This window comes from Coturnix japonica, chromosome 22 (assembly GCF_054131305.1).
Source record: "Coturnix japonica strain WE chromosome 22, WE-NBRP24, whole genome shotgun sequence".
NCBI lineage: Eukaryota > Metazoa > Chordata > Aves > Galliformes > Phasianidae > Coturnix > Coturnix japonica.
In genome coordinates this window covers 4,200,936-4,218,832 of record NC_140684.1, presented here as the reverse complement: position 1 = coordinate 4,218,832, position 17,897 = coordinate 4,200,936, and the positions used below count along the sequence as shown (strand labels likewise).

General features: G+C 38.0%; 1 protein-coding gene across 7 annotated transcripts in view; it reads left to right on the top strand.

Moving 5' to 3' along the window:
• Window positions 1-17,897, top strand: part of BRIP1 (BRCA1 interacting DNA helicase 1) — a 95,623-nt gene that overhangs the window by 20,343 nt on the left and 57,383 nt on the right. For 6 of the 7 annotated variants that reach the window (XR_014936443.1, XM_015880606.3, XM_085521989.1 and 3 more), the window contains exons 15-16: window positions 12,193-12,352; window positions 13,092-13,213. Coding sequence is in view for 5 of the 7 variants with exons in the window: in XM_015880606.3 (XP_015736092.2) it covers window positions 12,193-12,352; window positions 13,092-13,213 (282 nt within the window). In the remaining 2 variants the exon portion in view is untranslated. The remainder of the gene's footprint in view (window positions 1-12,192; window positions 12,353-13,091; window positions 13,214-17,897) is intronic. The other variant, XR_014936444.1, reaches the window with a different exon arrangement.

Below are 17,897 nucleotides of genomic sequence, written 5' to 3'. Positions count from 1 at the left end.
CCTTGCTGACTTAAATTATGTGCAGATACCTAACAACTGAGGTAGAGTAAAATGATGGGAGAGGAGTTAAACTCTGTGCGCCTGTCTTGCATACAGTGGCTCTGTGCAGTGCCCCCTGGAGGTCAGTAAGGTTTGTTTCAGAGACTGCAGACTGCTGGGGTTGGTCTTGTGACACCAGAGTGACCCTTTTGGTGTGGGTTTAATTTGAAAGACTTATGCCAGATTCTAAAGCTGTGTCTGTTGCCCTCCTCTGATGAAAGTCTTAGCAGACTCATTTCCGTGTGATGGGGCAGAAAATAAGTGATCTAAAAAAGCTGAATTTTAATGACTCGAACAATACATTTCAACATTTGTACCTAATAAATGTAGATGGAGTTTTCTTGTAGACCACTGGTTTTTCGTTGCTTTTTACTCTCACTCTGTACTAGTAGTTTTCCTTCTGATCTTTATCTCAACTTCCTCATGTTTTATGGTTTTTGTTGCTCCCATTAATCATATACAGTATCTTTTCTTTCATTTTTATTCTCCATTTTTTCATCATCTAAAAGTTTAAATGTCTGTAATATAAACTGTCTTGATATTGGAGCCCTTGCATTCATCCAAAAGGCCAATTTTCAGGCTTGGTGTGCATTATCTGAGGTGTCTTCTGAGAGCTACAGTGGCTACTTAAATCTTAATGCAATTTCTGAAGTCTACAGTTTCACTTTATCGCACTGACTTGAGCGCGGAGGTATGTGAAAGGCATTGCATGTGATGGAAGGGTTCAACCATTGCATGCCAGAGCTCTTCACTGAAGACTGCAGAGGTGGCATTGCCTTAAATAGGAAAGAACTGCAGCAGAAGGAACATTGATGTTTATACAAGAAGATAAGTAAAGATTCTCCTATAAACAGGTATACAATCTTTGCCCTCAAGTTCTGGTGCAGGCCCCCCTCCTTCATGTCATCAGTTCAGTCAAGTTGCTTTGCCAAACTAAACCTGGGCATGGAGCACGCGGATCACACCTTGGCAGGTTCATTTCTTAGATTATCTGGGAGGCTACGGCAGAAATATTGCCCTAAAATAAGAAAACCAGAGTCGTGCTGAATTACACTCAAAACAAATAATTGAAGTGCTGTCAAATAACTCCTAAGCTTTCAAAGCTCATGCCTGTTTTATTGTAAAGATTTATTACAGTGTTGTCAGTTAGAATTTTTTAACTTTTTGAGTTGTTTGAATTCATAATCCATGTGTGACATGATCAGCTCACTGCTGACCAAGGACCTTCTTTCTCCTTGTGATCCTTTTCCTGCTGCTCTAAATTTCATGTGATTCAGATCTCTAGAACATTGGATAGGGGCTTCTTCTTTCGTTTTATGTATATATATTTTTTCCTCTTTTCTGCTTAGTTTTCTTCTGGCTTTGTGAACTGAGTTGGCTCATCATGGGGTCAGATAAGTGTCAGAGATTACTCCAGGGAGGAGATCATGTAGTGTACTCATGGATGTTAGCGTGGTCACCCCTTTTACAGCTAGAGCTCTGCCTTAGAGATGGAACAATGTTCCCTTTTTTTAACGTGCCTTTTTCAAAGGTTGACCTGAATATGAGTATCTGTGAAGATACTCATTTGGGAGGTGTGATAGTTTTATGAAGTATTGTCTATAATAAAGTTGTTACAAACTGTAGTGTTGTAATCTCGGACTGTCTTAAGCAGAGAGTTACTCAGGTGGATATTCTGGGTGAGTGGGAATTTGGGTGAAGTGATATGAAAGAAATGGGGTGTTTTGACTTCAGTCAGTGGAAGCTGACTTACATGAAAGAGTGAGAATCCCAGGACTAGTTTAAAGGAGCAACAAAGTTTGAGCTATTGAATAAATGGGTCTCCACTCTCCAGCACATCTTGCTTTCCAGAATGAGTGTCTCATTGTCTTCCAAGTCCGAACCTTGATAGCATTTTCAATCTATATGCCAAATAATTTTGCCTGAGGAGCAGGGAAAAGGAACCGGCTAACAAAGTTTTCATGTAATCCTGTTGGAAAATAGCAACAGGAGCCATTTTGGTTACAGAGCTGTCCAAACAACTGCTGCTTTCTGTGAGAAGTGAGGATGAGATGCCCTCAGTTGTTCTTCACTGAGCATTTCTGTAGTATCTTCTCCTCAGAGCAGTGCCACAATAAATAGGTGTAGGCAGAATATGAATACAAGCTTGGGAGGTACCTTCTGGGTCGTGGAAATCAGTATTGCAAGAGACTTGCAATTATGAAGTGCCCTCTGGCACTTGCTTTTTACATAGAGAAGATAGGCCTTCTGATTGCATCTGATAGAGAATGGAATCTGCAGCGACAGTCTGCAGCAGATTATTGGGAGTAATGCATAAAAAAATTATGTGCTATACTGGTAGATGAGTGCTTTCCTTGTGAATTTCACACCCTGAGAGCAGTGTGGTTTAATATTTTATTGCACTGTTAGTTTCAATATCCTGAGCATACAGCATCAGGAAAATAAACTAAAAATCTATTACTGTTTCTCACCTTGAGCTCTGACTTGTCAAAGTGCTGCAAGCTGAACTGTTGTATCTAGTTAACACATTCTCTCATTTCTGTTGTAATTAACAAGTGTTTTTCCTGCCATATTTTTTCATACCTATTAGGCAGTAATGACACTGGAAATTATTTTATGCAGTCAAGGAGTAACTGCATCCACTTTGTGAATGATTAAATGCAAATAATAAATAACAATTACTCTCAATTCTTTTTTCCAAGAACTTTAAATGAAGCGAGGAGAAGGTGGGCTGGAAAGAAGTACTTATTAATAAGGAACAATAAACATAAAAAGCATTTTTAGGAGGGTGCACCTTGTGCAGGTTACAATATTGTTCTGCACCACTGTAACCTGTTGCTGATGAAATTGTATTTTAGAAAACCAAATTGTAGTTTCCAATTAGGGAAGAAAGTTTGTGAGAAGCCTCTGCTCTTCTGCCTAAGGAACCCTATCTTATCTCGTTTGTTATCAAAATGTTATCTACTTGGTTAACTGTGGTGTATTGTTTAAAACTTTTCTTCTGTTAAAGTCATTGCATAACTTCTGAAAGTAATTCTTTATTGCCATGACTACAGAAAGTTCTGTCACTCTGCATCTTCATGCTCTAACGTTTGCTTCATTCTTTCACTTAGATTTGGGGTTGCACAGATCTGTCAGGACGTGGTCTGCTCCCAAAGGAGAGGTTTCAGATGTCTCTGAGAATCAAAGCTGATGTGGTTCCCTGTTTGAAATCATTCCTTTTTTTTTTCTTTTTTTTTCCATAATCACCAGTTCAGGGCTGAGCAGTGCGTATACATTGCGTGGTTGTTGCTGAGAAATTATCCGAGTCCTTTTGCATGCCACGATTTGCAGTCTAATGAGGGAAAAATGACCTAACTTTTTTTTCGGGTCGGTTCTCCCTCATGGCCCCGCGCCTCGCTGCTGCCGAGCTCATCCCTTCCTCCTCCTCAGGCTGGGGAAAAGAGGTCAGGGATGACTGAGCGTGGTTTGGGGCTGCTGAAGAAGAGAACAGCAATAGAAGATGCTGACCTCAATAATGAGCCATTTGTATTTTCTGTTTGGTTCAGAACCAGGATCTAAACGGTTTCTTTATTTACAGATTTTTCTGAAGAGTTTTCTATGCATGAAGGATTGTTTTTTCCTTGGGTAATGTGGCGATAGCCTAGGGTGGATGTATGAGCAATTCTTGTAACACAGAAAGCTGTTGTCTTGGTTAATTTTAAACCGCAGCAAACAAAACTGTTTCAAACCAGGTTGGTTAGAAATAACTGTGACAGAGCTCAAAGCCTCCAAATTGCTTTGTGGTTAAACAAGCTGTTGTGTTTTGGAAAGAGATTTTATGTATTTGAAAAAAAAAACAAACAAAAGCACCTTCTTTAATTGTAGAAGTAAGATATTAACTGTCATATTCGAGAGTCTTTGGCGTGCAAAACTTTTCGTTTTTCATTACTGTTGTCGCCGTTCACATATTCCATTATTTAAGGAGGTTATTGAAAAATTGATGGCATGTTCGTACCAGAGAGACATCCTGTAGGCTGCAGTGTTGATTTATGGCACATGGAACACAGTTCAGTGCTTCAGTTTCCTGCTGGTGAGCGGCACTTTGTCATTGTCCCTAAAGAAAAATCATACCAGTGAAATCCCCTGTGTTTCCCCCAGGTTGAGTGATGCATACTTTTCCTTCAAATATGATTATGAATTATTCACCTTTTATTGTGCTGGAGTGTGCACATAGTGATCAGAATCTTGTTCTTAATACAGAGTTTTTCACCATGTTCAGGGTTTAGTTTAATTATGTAGTTGAGTAGTTGAGTTGCACAGCAGCTTTTATCTGTTTGGTTTGTTTTTATCCTCCCCCTGTCCCTCCCTGTCTCAGCCAGCCTGCCTGGCCAAGAACAACTTTTACCCTATGTTTGCTCTCTCAGCACACAAAACTTGGTCCTGAATGTTTGTTTTTCCATCTAATGATTGTATAAAATTGTGCTTGGGGCAGTAAGCTGGGACTTCTAAACTTAAAAACACACATTTTCTGCACCAGTTCTTGGAAAACATAGACACCTATGAGGTTTTATTCTTCAAGCTGATTTTCTGTTGTAAAGATAACAAATCAGACTTTGCTGAAAAATCTCTTAAAATAGATCACATGGTAGCAATATAGATTTGCTATTGAGGACAGTTTTCTCCTGGGAGGTGTGTAGAGGAAAGACTCCATGGCACAGAGCAGCAGATAAGAAAACTCAAAGCCTGCGTGATCTTTCATCGTAACTCAGGGAAGGAATGCAAAATGTCAGAAGAAGTGTGAGATTTGGGTCGAAGTCTCTTCACAGCTTCCTGGATTCTGCCTCCAGCCTGCTGGGGTCTTTATGCTGAAATGGGACTCTTCATGGATTAACCTACTCTCAGTATTGATCAACTTCAGCAGTTTTAGTTTTGGAATCAAGGCTGTTGGTGCAAGTTTGAATCTGTGAAGTCACTTTCCTTCTAGCTCCTTTTGCTTTAAATAGATGCACTCCTGTTTTATGCGCTTGATTTGCATTTTGCTGTAATAGGTGGGAAGGGTTAGTGGTAAAATTCAGATCAGAAAATGTTTATCAACTGAAAAGGAGAGGTTCTGAAAAAAGTGTGTGATGTTTTCCTTTAGGAGTTGCATTCATCTGAGCATACCTTCAGATCTCGTTCCTTTGCAGCATCTACTTTGATTTCAGGACTTTTCTAAGCTCTTTCCACATTAAATGTCCTCTCTGTATTGCCTATTGTGTTCCTTAAAACAAAGAAATTACATTTTCTAAATACATTATGTTCCCTGGTTTAATCTTTGGGTTTAAAGTACAATGTTCTTTTTCCTGGCTGGATAAAAATGCTTGATAATATTTGTTCATATTTTCTGTTTTACAGTTATGGAGTGTTTCATTACAGAGATTCTATGACACTTTGAGATAGAAATTGATCTGGAATTAGTATTCTGTAAAGGAAGGCTGATTAAAAGCAACACTTCACTGCTGCATGTAGCCCCACAGTGATAATAAATAGCTGGGGAAATGTGCAGTAGAAAGGGGGCACAGCCTCTCTTGAGCAAGAATAGCATCTTTGTGTGGCCTGTTTCCATTAAAATTCTGTATTAAATAAGTTTACTTTTGGCACGGAAAGAAAACAGTACCTCTTCATATGCATTTATATGTGCATTTGGTATTTTTCTCCAGTTACCCATTAACAGTGGCGAATTGATGTTCTATTCTGCAAGCAGATTTTACTTGACAAGTGAAATATTTGGGGCACAGATATTTTATTGCTCTCCTTCCATTTGAAGCTTAAAATACTTCTACTTTTTGTGTGTGTGTGTGAATAGATAAGTTATTATTTTGTTTTAGCTTAGCCATTCAAAATAATGCATTTTAAAGACCTCTTTGTATTGTGTTAGCTACGTTCCATAAACACGAAGAGATTTCTGTGAATCAGTCTATTGCTTAACCTTTCATGAAAATCTAATTGAGTGCGAACAACTGCTTGAATAATTCAATGGGCTGCCTTATTCTTGGCTGGTGTAGCCTCAGCCTGGTGCAGTGCAAGTGACTGAGTGTCATGAGGAGTTGAGGTTTTTTGGGTTTCGGTGATGGATGTGAATAATAGTAAAATCGTGCTTGAAAAATCACACAGACTGAGAAGAAAAAGGTGAAAATGAAGTATGTATTAGCTCTGACAAAGTAGGAGATGACTTGTGGCTGAGAGGTGTATTCTCTTAACGCCCTTTTGTAAACTTGTAATATTTTTTTATGATATTCCTGAACATTGGGTTTGATTGTTTTCATACAGGTCCTTTTTATTATTATTATTATTGTTATTTTTAATTAAAGGATGTTATGCTTTTTAGAGTGCTCTTTATTAATAGTTTATTAATAGCACTCTTTCTGAATTCATTTGGAGTACCTGTATAATGCTCATCAGAGTTTCTTGGTCAGTTCATCCAAATGTTTTCTTTCTTGTTTCTGGAAGGAAGCTCAGCTCATTCCTTTCACCTAAAGCCTTCCAGGCGGTTGGCTGTCTCTTGTCCCTTCAGTCTTGTATTCCCAGTTCTCTCTGTTTCCTTTGTATTCACTTTTAACCTCAAATGGCTCTTTTAAACATAGAAAGAGAATGAAACTACTGTTCCTGTGCCCCCTCAATGACTTGTCATTTCCCTCAAACTGAAGGCTTCTAATAGATCCTGGAGGTTCATTGTCATTCAGAGAACTTCTGAATGAATTCTGCCAACTCTGTGCATTTCCAGAATGTCTTGAGTTCTTGAAGAAGTATTTTTAATAGGAGCCTGTAATACCAGCATGTAAGTGATGTTGAAAAAGTGGGAGGAGTCCAGCAAAGGATGGTCTCCAAGTCTTCTTTGAAATGACATGAATTTGAGGCCACTAGTGTTTAAGCAACGTATTAAATGCATTCATTTACTGCATTTATTTTGGGATTATCACTAATATGGAAATGGCTTAATTCTTTCAAAATAGTAGAATCATTTGACCAGGTAATTAACCATCATGCTGAATAGAGAGCTTTGAGAGCAGGAGGTGGGTGGTTTGAAGAAAAAGTTAGAGCTGTAGTTAAGCAGTTGATTCAGCAAGCTGTGCCTCGTCCTGAAAGCTTATTAAAGATAATGCAATGCCTATGGAATTAGATACATTATAAAAACATCTGTGCCTTGGGATCTTCAGAGGATTACTTTTGTGGAAATTATGATGTTCTTTCTCCTAATGGCTTAAATTTGCAGAAGGATCTGTCAGCCTATAGATTAAATATGTATATATATGTGTGTGTGTGTACATATATATATATATGTATGTGTGTGTATATATATATATATATATATATATATATATATATATATATATATATATTTCCCACTGGCAGGAAGAGGAGAGGATGCAGCCAATGCAAATGCAGTGTGAGTTATCTGGTGATGTATAAAGCAGCCTGTGTTGTTTACCTGCAGACAGCCCAAATAGTGGGAAGCATTTTGTAGTAAGATGAGAAAACTGTGTTTCATTTCGATGCAGTTTCTTAATTTTTGGTACTGCAAAGTAACAAGTGCCTTACTGGAATAATGCTCGAAAGGTGATGCAAATATTCCTCTATATAGCAATGTTTGTGTGTCACTTGCACATGTTGGCAAATTAAATACTAACCCTGTTTTCTGCAAGTGACCTCCCATTTAGTCCTAAGCTCTCTTAGTTTGACCAGAGCAGAGCCAAGTGATGGCAGTCCTGGTGCTCAGCCTCAGGGCTGGCTGGATATGCCTGCTTTCCCTTTCTGAAGTTTTGTGCTGACTGTGTGTAGAACTTCTATTTGACCCTTCAAACACATTTCCAGCCCACTGGAGACACACTTTGATTTGAAGCAGTGCTTATTCAAAAAGAAAATTCTAGTAGCAAACACATGAAGAGTTCTGCATGGGAAAAGGCTTTTAGATCAATGTTAGTCCCTTGAGAATCTCTGACTTTTTGCACTAACAGTGGTGCCAATACTGTGATTTTTATTAAGAAGACACTAATGGCTGCTTTTTCTCCTCAGCTACCCTTTGTATCCAAATAACAAAGAAAACGTTAAGTATCTTTAACTGTTGAAAGCAAACATTTTATCATGAAAATGAATCACATGCAAATGGGATGAGAAAAAGTTCGGGAGGAGTGATTTTTTGGTGTTTAATGCCAGATTGAAGATGATTACAAGAGATTTGAGGAAATCTTGTGACCTTTGAAATACCTTTTGTTCATTATATAAACGTATGGGTAACAAGATGGCATGTACTTACAAAGATGCACAAGGATATACACTGCAGCTATAACCAACAGTTATTAAATTAGTTAATAGTTGTTAAACTAACCAATAAAGCTAAAGTTTATTTTATCAGATGCTACTTGGTTCATGATGGCTTTTTTATCCTTTTCTGTATTGCTCTTGATCATCCTCCTTTATTCTTGTGTTCCATAGATTCCCCAAGCTCTTTTGATGGCTGGATTATTTCTATGTTCCCTTTTTAATCTATTAGTGAGGTGCAATGCAGCCGTGATATAAACCAATGCTAAAATACTGCAGGAATAATCTATATAAAGAAATGTAGTAACAGGTGGTTGTAGCGGGATACGCTAAGGAGCTGTAGATCAGAATATGTAACTCACTGTGTTATTGTGTTTTCCATGAGACCCTTCCTCATTACAGGTATTTGCTGCTTTAACAATCACCATCAAGTGCTACTGAACGCTGCAAAAAAAAAGTGCATTCCCAAACTACAGTGCAGCAGTGTGAGTGCTGCAAGTTAACTTCTTGGCTTCTTTAAGATGCTGGAAATTACAGTGAACTTGCCTCAGGGTAAAACACATTAAACAAATCTTTGGTCTTGCTTCATGACATGGGAAACCCCTAATGCAATTTTTGGCACCGAATAAAACAAAACAGCAAATGGAAAGGGGCAAAGCTTTTCCTTCGTGGACACGGGATGAGAGGATTTAGCATAGGAGCACAACATAATGGCAAGAGATGTTAAGAAAACCTTTTCCTCCATTCCTAAACTTCAAGAGTGCTTCAAAAGCTGCCTTGAAAAGGGAATGCTGACAAAAATGAACGGTAAATCTAAATACTGAGCTCAGAAGTTCTGTGGGTCATAGCTTACAGGTGTCTTTATGTTGCAGAAAGGAAAACAAGGAGAAAGCTATCAAAGTAAACATCCTTCAGTGCATGGGGAAGATGACAGATTCTTTCTAACAAGATTTTCTGCTCTCCTGGAGGAAGAGCGTTTGTTAATAAACCATTTGAGAATCCATTTTTAGGGGATTTAATAAAATATACGCAGATTGCCTTCCACTGCAGAAGCTATTATTCCCCTGGGTTGAAAAAGTGACTGACTGTGGGCATTAATGGTTGCTCCTTGTGATTCCTGGCATTATATCTTGCTCCCATTTACACTTTTCCAATCTGAAGTGAAATAAGTTTTTATGAGAACCTTGCCTTTGATTCATTGCTCTTATGAGCCATGTATGTGTTTTATATTTTATTTATTTGTACGCAGTCATGTCCATAATTCTGGTTGTTTTAGTGCCTGTGGCAATAGCCTGGGTATTGTATATGCTTGTGCATAGTTTTCTGCGCATGGGAAAGTCTTCATATCCTGGAAGTGCCATTAAATGGGAGAGGTAATAACTTTCATCAAAAACTGTAGATTTTCTGTGATGGTGATGCTATTGATTAAACAAGAAACTTGGATCTTGTATGGTCCAATAGATATGTGCCTGGAGAGGCCAACACAAAGGAGAAAAGGTATTTTCTTAAGAATTTGGAGGAAGGTTTTCTAGTGCCATCTTTTTGGTGATACGTAGAAGTTAAGCTCCTTTCAAGTGTGGGAGAAATCACAGAATCACAGAATCACACAGAATCACACAATGACCCGGGTTGGAAGGGACCTCAAGGATCATGTAGTTCCAACCCCCTGCCTGGCAGGGCCACCAAACATACACCTTTACTAGATCAGGTTGCCCAGGGCCCCGTCCAACCTGGCCTTGAACACCTCCAAGGACGGGGCATCCACAACCTCCCTGTGCAGCCTGTTCCAGGATCTAACCACTCTCCTAGTAAAGAACTTCCCCCTAACGTCCAACCTAAATCTTCCCTCTTTTAACTTAAAACCATTTCCCCTAGTCCTGCTATTATCAGCCTTTTCGAAGAGTCTACTCCCCTCCTGGGAGTAAGTTCCCTTCAGGTATTGAAAGGCTGCAGTGAGGTCACCCCGCAACCTTCTCTTGTCCAGGCTGAACAAACCCAACTCCCTCAGCCTGTCCTCATAGGGGAGGTGCTCCAGCCCCCTGTTCATCTTCGTAAATCTAGTGGAGCTGAGGGGTTAAGTACTTCTGGTAAGGAATCTTGTCCTTTCTGAGGCTTTGGTTCACTTAAATTAAGAAATTATTTTTTCGCTAAGAATGCTTTATAAGGCTGCAACTGTGAAAAATACCCAGTGATTTCTGGAGCTGAGGTAATAGGAACAGGAGAAGGCTGGGGCAAATGATCCCCAGAACATGTATAGCTTAATAGGTGTAAAGTTCAAGTGCAGTTTTACCAAGTGCATCCTGCCTGTAGTAGCTCCCCAGCTTCCTTTTGTCAGACACGGCAAAGAGAAGGCAGAAGTGAATTTAGCGCAGCCCATCAGGTGGGTGCCTGGGCAGACATTAGCTTTGCAGAAGGAAGAATGAAATCTGAAAAGCTGATAATATTACAGTCAGTGGCAGCTCTAATACACCTTAAGTGGATGTACTTAGGTGCATCATTTGTTCAGTTCTCTTCTTTACCAGAATTATCTCCACATCATGTCCAAGAACTGAGGACTTAGTGGCAGGCTGTGGATGGCCAGATGCACTGTCATTGCTTGCTCATAATATAACCCTTTCTACAAAAAGAGATTACAGACAGGATGCTGCCAGGAAATGACCCAGCTGGCAGAGAAGTGATGGGAGCTTTTAGAAGAGACGCTTTCTTTTGCAGTGACATCTGTATGTGTAGGAAATGTTAGTACTGTTCATCATTTGATCCTTCTGTGCTTGTTTGGGTATAGTGTCCCAACACCAGTGGGTAATCAGGGTTTCCTGAATAGGAGCTTGAACAAAGCTAGTCAACATGCGAAAAGCAATGCCTGCTTTATCCCCGCTGATCTGGATGTGCCTCAAAAGGGACCAACCCAAGTACTTAACAGCGGAGAATAAATTCAGATCTAGTGTTAAGAGTGTGAAATATGTAAGTGTTCTTGTATTAAGAAATGAATTTAGCAAACATACAGAGTCCTTTGTTGGTTCTTTTCCGGAGTGCGTCAAAGAGGCAAGTGGGTTAGGAGCCAAGGGATGCTTCAGCTCTTGAGCACTGTGTTGGGACTGGTGCTGGTTCCAGATGGAACACTTTATACAGCCTGGAGCAAAATAGTGAGCAAGTCGATGAATGGAGCTGAGGGAAGTATGGACAAATTAGGAGTGTAACCCGTATTGTGGAATCTGTTTATTTAAAGTCTTCTGTACCTACAGAGCATAGCAACTCTACTGCCCAGCAGTCAGTGATGGCGCACTGAACGCTAAGATGAGTGAGATCAAGTATTTACTTTCTGTCCACTGAACCAGATCAACTCAGTTCATGATGAAATGTATTGGTTGCATTTCTTTGGTCTGAGGGAAAGTGCTGTGCACCATCAAGCAAATATATTAGGTGAAGGAATGACTTTTGCTCCCTACTTTCATAATATTCAGTCTAGAAACTGATGGGAAAAAGACATGATGGCAGCTAACCACAAAATTGACCCCTGCCCACCTGAATTCAGTTTCTGTGATACTTCTAGACTTAGCTTTATGTAATGCAATACATATTCTTATTATGCTCACAGTATATATAGAACAAGCTTACAGGATTTGACTGTGTGCTGATTTGGAGTAAAATAGTGCAGTTCAGAATCTGGTAGCTATAACAAAGCTGACAGGACTTTGTAGCAGAGGAGGCTGTTGATAAATACCTACATCAATGCCAGTGTTGCATAGCTGTGGAACTTGTTTTCATAAATGCAAGAACTGAATAGTACAGTTGCACTACAGTGTCTGTGCTTTATTTGAACAGTTTGAGGAACTGGCAATTTATTTCAACTCTTCTGGATTTTTCTTTTTTCAGCTGTTGGACAAATTGAAAGATCGCTGGATACACACTGGCTTGTGGAGAAACCTGGAGCTTGTCAAGACAGTCATTGCAGAGCCTCAAGGAGGAGCAAAAAGCGACTTCGATGAACTGCTGAAAATATACTACGATGCAATAAAATTTAAAGGAGAAAAAGGTACTTTCTGCAGACAAAATAGTTGCTCTGTCTTTTCAAGTTAAAAATAAAAGTGATATTATTCTTAACAGTTATAAGATATGGATAAACACTTAAGTTTAGTTTATCTTAATAAATTATTGTTATAAATTAGGAAGATTAAGAGCTATTTTCATTGTTGCATGCGGATAAAGGGACACAAAGAATGATGCTCAATCCTGATAGTGCTATCCAAGAGGCAGTGAACTGTGTAGGAATGTGTGCTTGTGTGACCAGCAGGGTGCAGACTGGCTTCTCAAAGGATCATTTCTACGATACATTGCACAGCTTTGATTTCTCATCTTATATTACAGCTACTGTAGGATTTCTTTTTGAAATACCTGAATATTAGTATAAAGAATAAAGGATGGTAGCATGTCAACAACAACATAGTTTTTAGAATGCAGAACTGAAAGTTTTAAATTTGAAACGCTGTAGTAAATGCATATGCTTTATGCATAGTTAAGTACCACTATCTTCTATTATGGAAAATTATTTTGCTACTTGTATTAAAAATCACAATTTTATTGATGAAAATACAGTTGATCTCATCTCTCTAACAAAAAACACTTCAGATATTAAATCCCCTCACCTTTTCCAGACAGATACACAATGTATTATGCTGTATTATATTGAACTTTTAAAAGATACTGCTGAAACTTTCTTTTGATGTTCACTTTACCCCTGGGAATGATGCGTATCCCTCTTTGGCTTCTTCAAGATGGAGCACTCCTAATAGCTGTGTGCAGAGGAAAAGTTAGTGAAGGCTTGGATTTCTGTGATGAGAATGCCCGAGCAGTTATAACCATAGGTATTCCGTTTCCAAATGTGAAAGACCTTCAGGTAGGATTTCAATATCTAATTGAAAGAGTTATGTTCTTTTTATATCCTGTTTGAAATACAAAATATACACAACATTTGTTGGAAATGTTTCTGTCAGTCGTATTTGAATTCTTTATTCCTTTCTATACAGTTAAGAGAAGGAACAGCTCAGCATGTTTTGTTGACCCATTTCTGTAATTTTAAGTACGAGTATATCTTGCTAGGTAAAAATATTGTAGATTTGTTTGATGTTGCTTGTGAAGGCTTTTACATTGTTGAAGTGCTTCTTTCTTTGCCTAAAAGTGGTATTCTAATGTGTGTCCAATTAAAGAAACTTAAGACTATTTGCGTTATTCAGCAAATGGCCAAAGTAACTTCCTGTTGCTTCCACATTGCGGTTTAATTGCCCGCATCGAGACTTCCTTTCTTTTGACTTCAACAGAGCTCGTCTTGTAGTTAGATGATGTTCCATGAGAGCAGGCAGTTTCTAGCTGAGGCCAGGCATTTATTAAGGAAAAGAAAGCCAGTGAATATGGAAAAGTATTTTCCTAGACTTTCTTTCTACTTAATGAAATAAATGTATATTATTAACTTGTATGGAAGGTCACTAAAAATAAACTAAGTGTGTGATGCTTCACTGCTGACACTTTTCTTCTCAGTATGATGGCCACTCTCTCTGTTTTATCTTTTTGTGTACCTATTAGAGCATTTTTAGACTTCTTTGTGATAATAAGAAAGACGTATCACAGAAGAAATATAAGAAACAGCTGGATTCTTGTTATTAATAATGCCAAATCAAACAAGAAAACCATAGGTCTGAACTGGAAAGCTCAAGCTTTGGTTTTAGAGATGTGTTCTGAGCTTAAGTGAACAGCCAAAGACTTCTTTGTTGTCTACAGCATGTGCCTAGTTAAAGCCTTGGTAGGAAAAACCCACATCCTATGAGAACTAGTAGGGTTATGTTAGCAGTGGCTGCCTGGTGTGGTGTTCTCTTAATGTTTGCATAACTTTCTTGAGGCGCTTATTCAGCCATAACATTTTTTCTCCTACTAAAACATAATACCCTGGCCTTTAGTATAAAAACACATACATTCAAAGAAAATTCATCCCAGTTTCTAGAGTTAGAAATGCTTTGTTTTAGAAGTGTTCTCTTAAATGATATTTTGGAAACACTTGGTCTGTAGTAGAGCTGGAACAGTTACATTTTGCTAAAAATGATTTCCAGAATGTCAATATTTTTCTATCCTAAATTATACAAAATTGAATTGAAAAGTATGTGTCAACGGTGAATTATGCTCACAATGGATTATGTTCTTTCAGGTTAAAAATACTGCTTAAGATTTTTCTTTTGGATATGACCAAATATGTATTATAATAAAAATGTGGGCAGTGCACCTCATTACCGATAACAGTTCCAAAATACAAATGTTAGGTTTGTCTTTCTCTTTTTTTTTTTTTTTAAATCAGACTGAAGAAAACCTCTAAATTTTTAAGTAAGGATAGAAAGAGTAGCTGCCAAATTGCGCACGGCTAAAGGTTTGTATGCGTATATTTAGATACAGTAATGCACAAAGCACTGCACTGATCAATTCTAAATGAGAGAAGGGCATGCACTGGTCTCTTAACATCAGATCTGAGGAGCTGGCTGGTGTGTGGTACTGCTGCTAGAATAGTGCTAGGGAAAACTGTTCTTACTGTGAATGTGTCTCTTGCTCAACAGCTTGGATTCAAAGTGATATCCAACTAGCAGCATTTCCCTGCAAGTTAAATAATGCTCTCTTTGGTCTAAGGCTTTCGTTTAGTGGGTACCTCAAGAAGTTCTAGATTAGTGCATGCTGCTTTTACCACTGAAGCTCATGTAGTCAGCTGGATAAGGAAGGCTACACAGAATGCTGAAGCTGTAGTGCTGCTTGGGGTGAAAAAAATGTAATAAAAATGGCATAGAAAAGTATGTGCTATGTCATTTAAAAAAAAAAAAAAAAGAGGTAAATTTTATGTAAACCCAGTGTGATATCTGAGTGCTGCGGGCTAAATGATACTTGCACCATTCTCTTTGTGGTGCAGCTTCGTTTTCTAACTGTGCTTATTAAAATTAGATCTTAATCCTTTGAAACTGAAATGGGAATAGGGTTTTAAAGTGAAAGTTGATGTTCAAATACTTGCTTTAAACAGTGGAAATAATTAATAAAAATTATCATGACACATAATTGCAGTATTTTATTAAAATAGTTTTTTCTATTCAGTATTGTTTTTGAGGCATAGCAGTTGCGTTTGTCAGAGTAAGAACACAACAATTCTCTATTCCAGGTACATGTGAGTGACTTTCTTTTAGGGTGTTTGATCTTCATTTGAATGAACAATTTCTTCATTTGAAACCCTTTTTTTTTCTCCTGGGTTTTAAGAATCCAGATTTTAAAATAGTAGAGGACACTGTTTTATTATCTTTTTTCTTTTTGTGGGATTATATGAAATGCGAGTGCCTAAATGAAATGCTTCGGAGCACATAGTTAAGGCATTTGCTCTTATGATGTATGTGGCTAGTTAAATCAGAAGATAGGCTGAATAGTGATAAATGTAAAACTTCCAGCTCTGAAGATTTGTCTGGTGCTTAGATTCTGTGGAGGTTATTCTAAACATAGTGACACAAGTCAAGTTAGACCTAAGTAGACATACACCTGTGGAAACTGTTGCATCTATTGCTTTATAAAGCAGCTGATGCTCAGTAGATGTACTGAAGAAACTGGTGAGATTATTAATAATGATATCCCTTTATAAATAGAAAATGCAAGTAGTTAACAATTCCCTAGGAAAATTCACAAGATAATTATGGAATTGGTGTAAATCACAAAATGTGCATTCTCTGTGTAAAACCACACTTGTTTGTCTGCTTTTTGGGTAGCAAAAGTCCTCTTAAGACTCAGTTCTATAACCCCTTACTCCTGCACATAGCTCTTACTCGTGTGAGTAATCCCTTTAATAATACTGGACTATGCACAGTCATAAGGGTTTATTGAATTGTGCCTTTGGAGACCGATATTTTATGTTGGCAGCTTGATGTTGGCTCATCTCCACTAATATTACTTGTCTGTGATCAACCTGCTTTCTAAATATGTTTTATGGCTTGTAACCCGATGCTGATTCCAGTGAATGGTAATATTAGAGAACATAAATAACGTGGCAGAAAAAGATGCGTAATCCCACATACATGTTATCTGATGTTAACATACTATTCATTAATTCCTGTTACATGTTTTGAATTGTAGCATTTTGGATCCAGACATCATTCTTGGACAAGGAACTCATCACCAAATATGATGTAAAATATCCAAAGTTATGTTCTCCACATGTGTGTTGTAAATATATGGTACAACTTCAGGTGTTAAAAGGAGAGTGTTTGGTCTCCTTCAGTAACTGTATGCTTTTGTATGTTGCATTATTTTGTGTAGAACCTTTAAGGAACATATTTTTTTTTTCTTTTCCAGTTGCTTCACTTAAGCATTTTAAGCATTTGACATCTTACATTCACTCACTGTCACATAGAGAAGAGTAAAGCTCTTTGTCAGTGTTAGGAAGAAAGCAATGATTAGGGTTCATAAGTGTACTTAATAATAACAATACTGTGTTAAGAAAGAGAGGCCAGACCTGTAATTCTGTATGATTGAAAATGGTTTCATATTGCTGAAGAATCAGGTTGCTAAAGCAAAATATATAAAAGAAATGTTGAAGTATTGCTTAAAGCTATGGTGCTCTCAATGGTGGGGTTTGGCTCTTGTGAAGCAGGAAAATGTATTTCAGAGCCAAAAATGACTTCTTTGGCTGTGACCAGGATTTCCTCTGCCCACCTCTGGGACCTGAAACTAGAGGTAGGAAAATCTGATTTTGGAGCCAAGTGTGACTTGTTTAGTTCAAGTCATAATTTACTGCTTTTACCTTGGGGACCTGAAAATAAAGGAACTCGCTATGAAATGTTGATAATGGGCGGCTCTGAAGTGCAAGCATTAAGCTAACTTTCCCAGGGAGCATTTCTTCACTTCCACCTTTCCAGATGCTTCTGATCGTAGTACAGTAGAATGTACATAATCATATAACAGCAAAGAGAACTTAGCAAAATAGAGAGGAAGACACAGTCAAACCCTTTAGCATCAATAGATGCACAGAACAAAAATGAATTTAATAAGGCTGGACTTCCTGTGCTATGGCACGACTTGAAAAATGTAGCTTAGTGTGCTGTTAATGCGAAGTTTTTCCCATCACTGCCATACTGTGATTATGAACTATGATAACACATTTTTTCTTTGCTTTTTCCAGTGACACATTTTGTAGTACATGAAGGAAGACTTCATTTCAATTACCATTCTCTTGGTTACGTGCAACTTCAAGCAGCTGTAAGGGCTGAATTTTCTCTTCTGGTGGGATCAAAAAATTGACATATTTGTACCATTTCAAATGTTTCTGAAAAACTTTGCCTCATCTTTCCTGTCAAATTTGATGTCATAAGAGCCTAAAATGTGTGAGATACCACTTTTGGATGACCTGACATCAATGTGATTTAAATGATTGTAGAAAGTGATCTTTTTTTTTTTTTTTTTGGTGTGATTATTTATCTTAATGGTTTTCTGAACCTGAGCTGTGTTTACTTTCTCCTTCACTCCAATACTGGGGAGGGGGGAGAGGGGGAAATAGAAAGTAAGGAGCAGAGATGAAT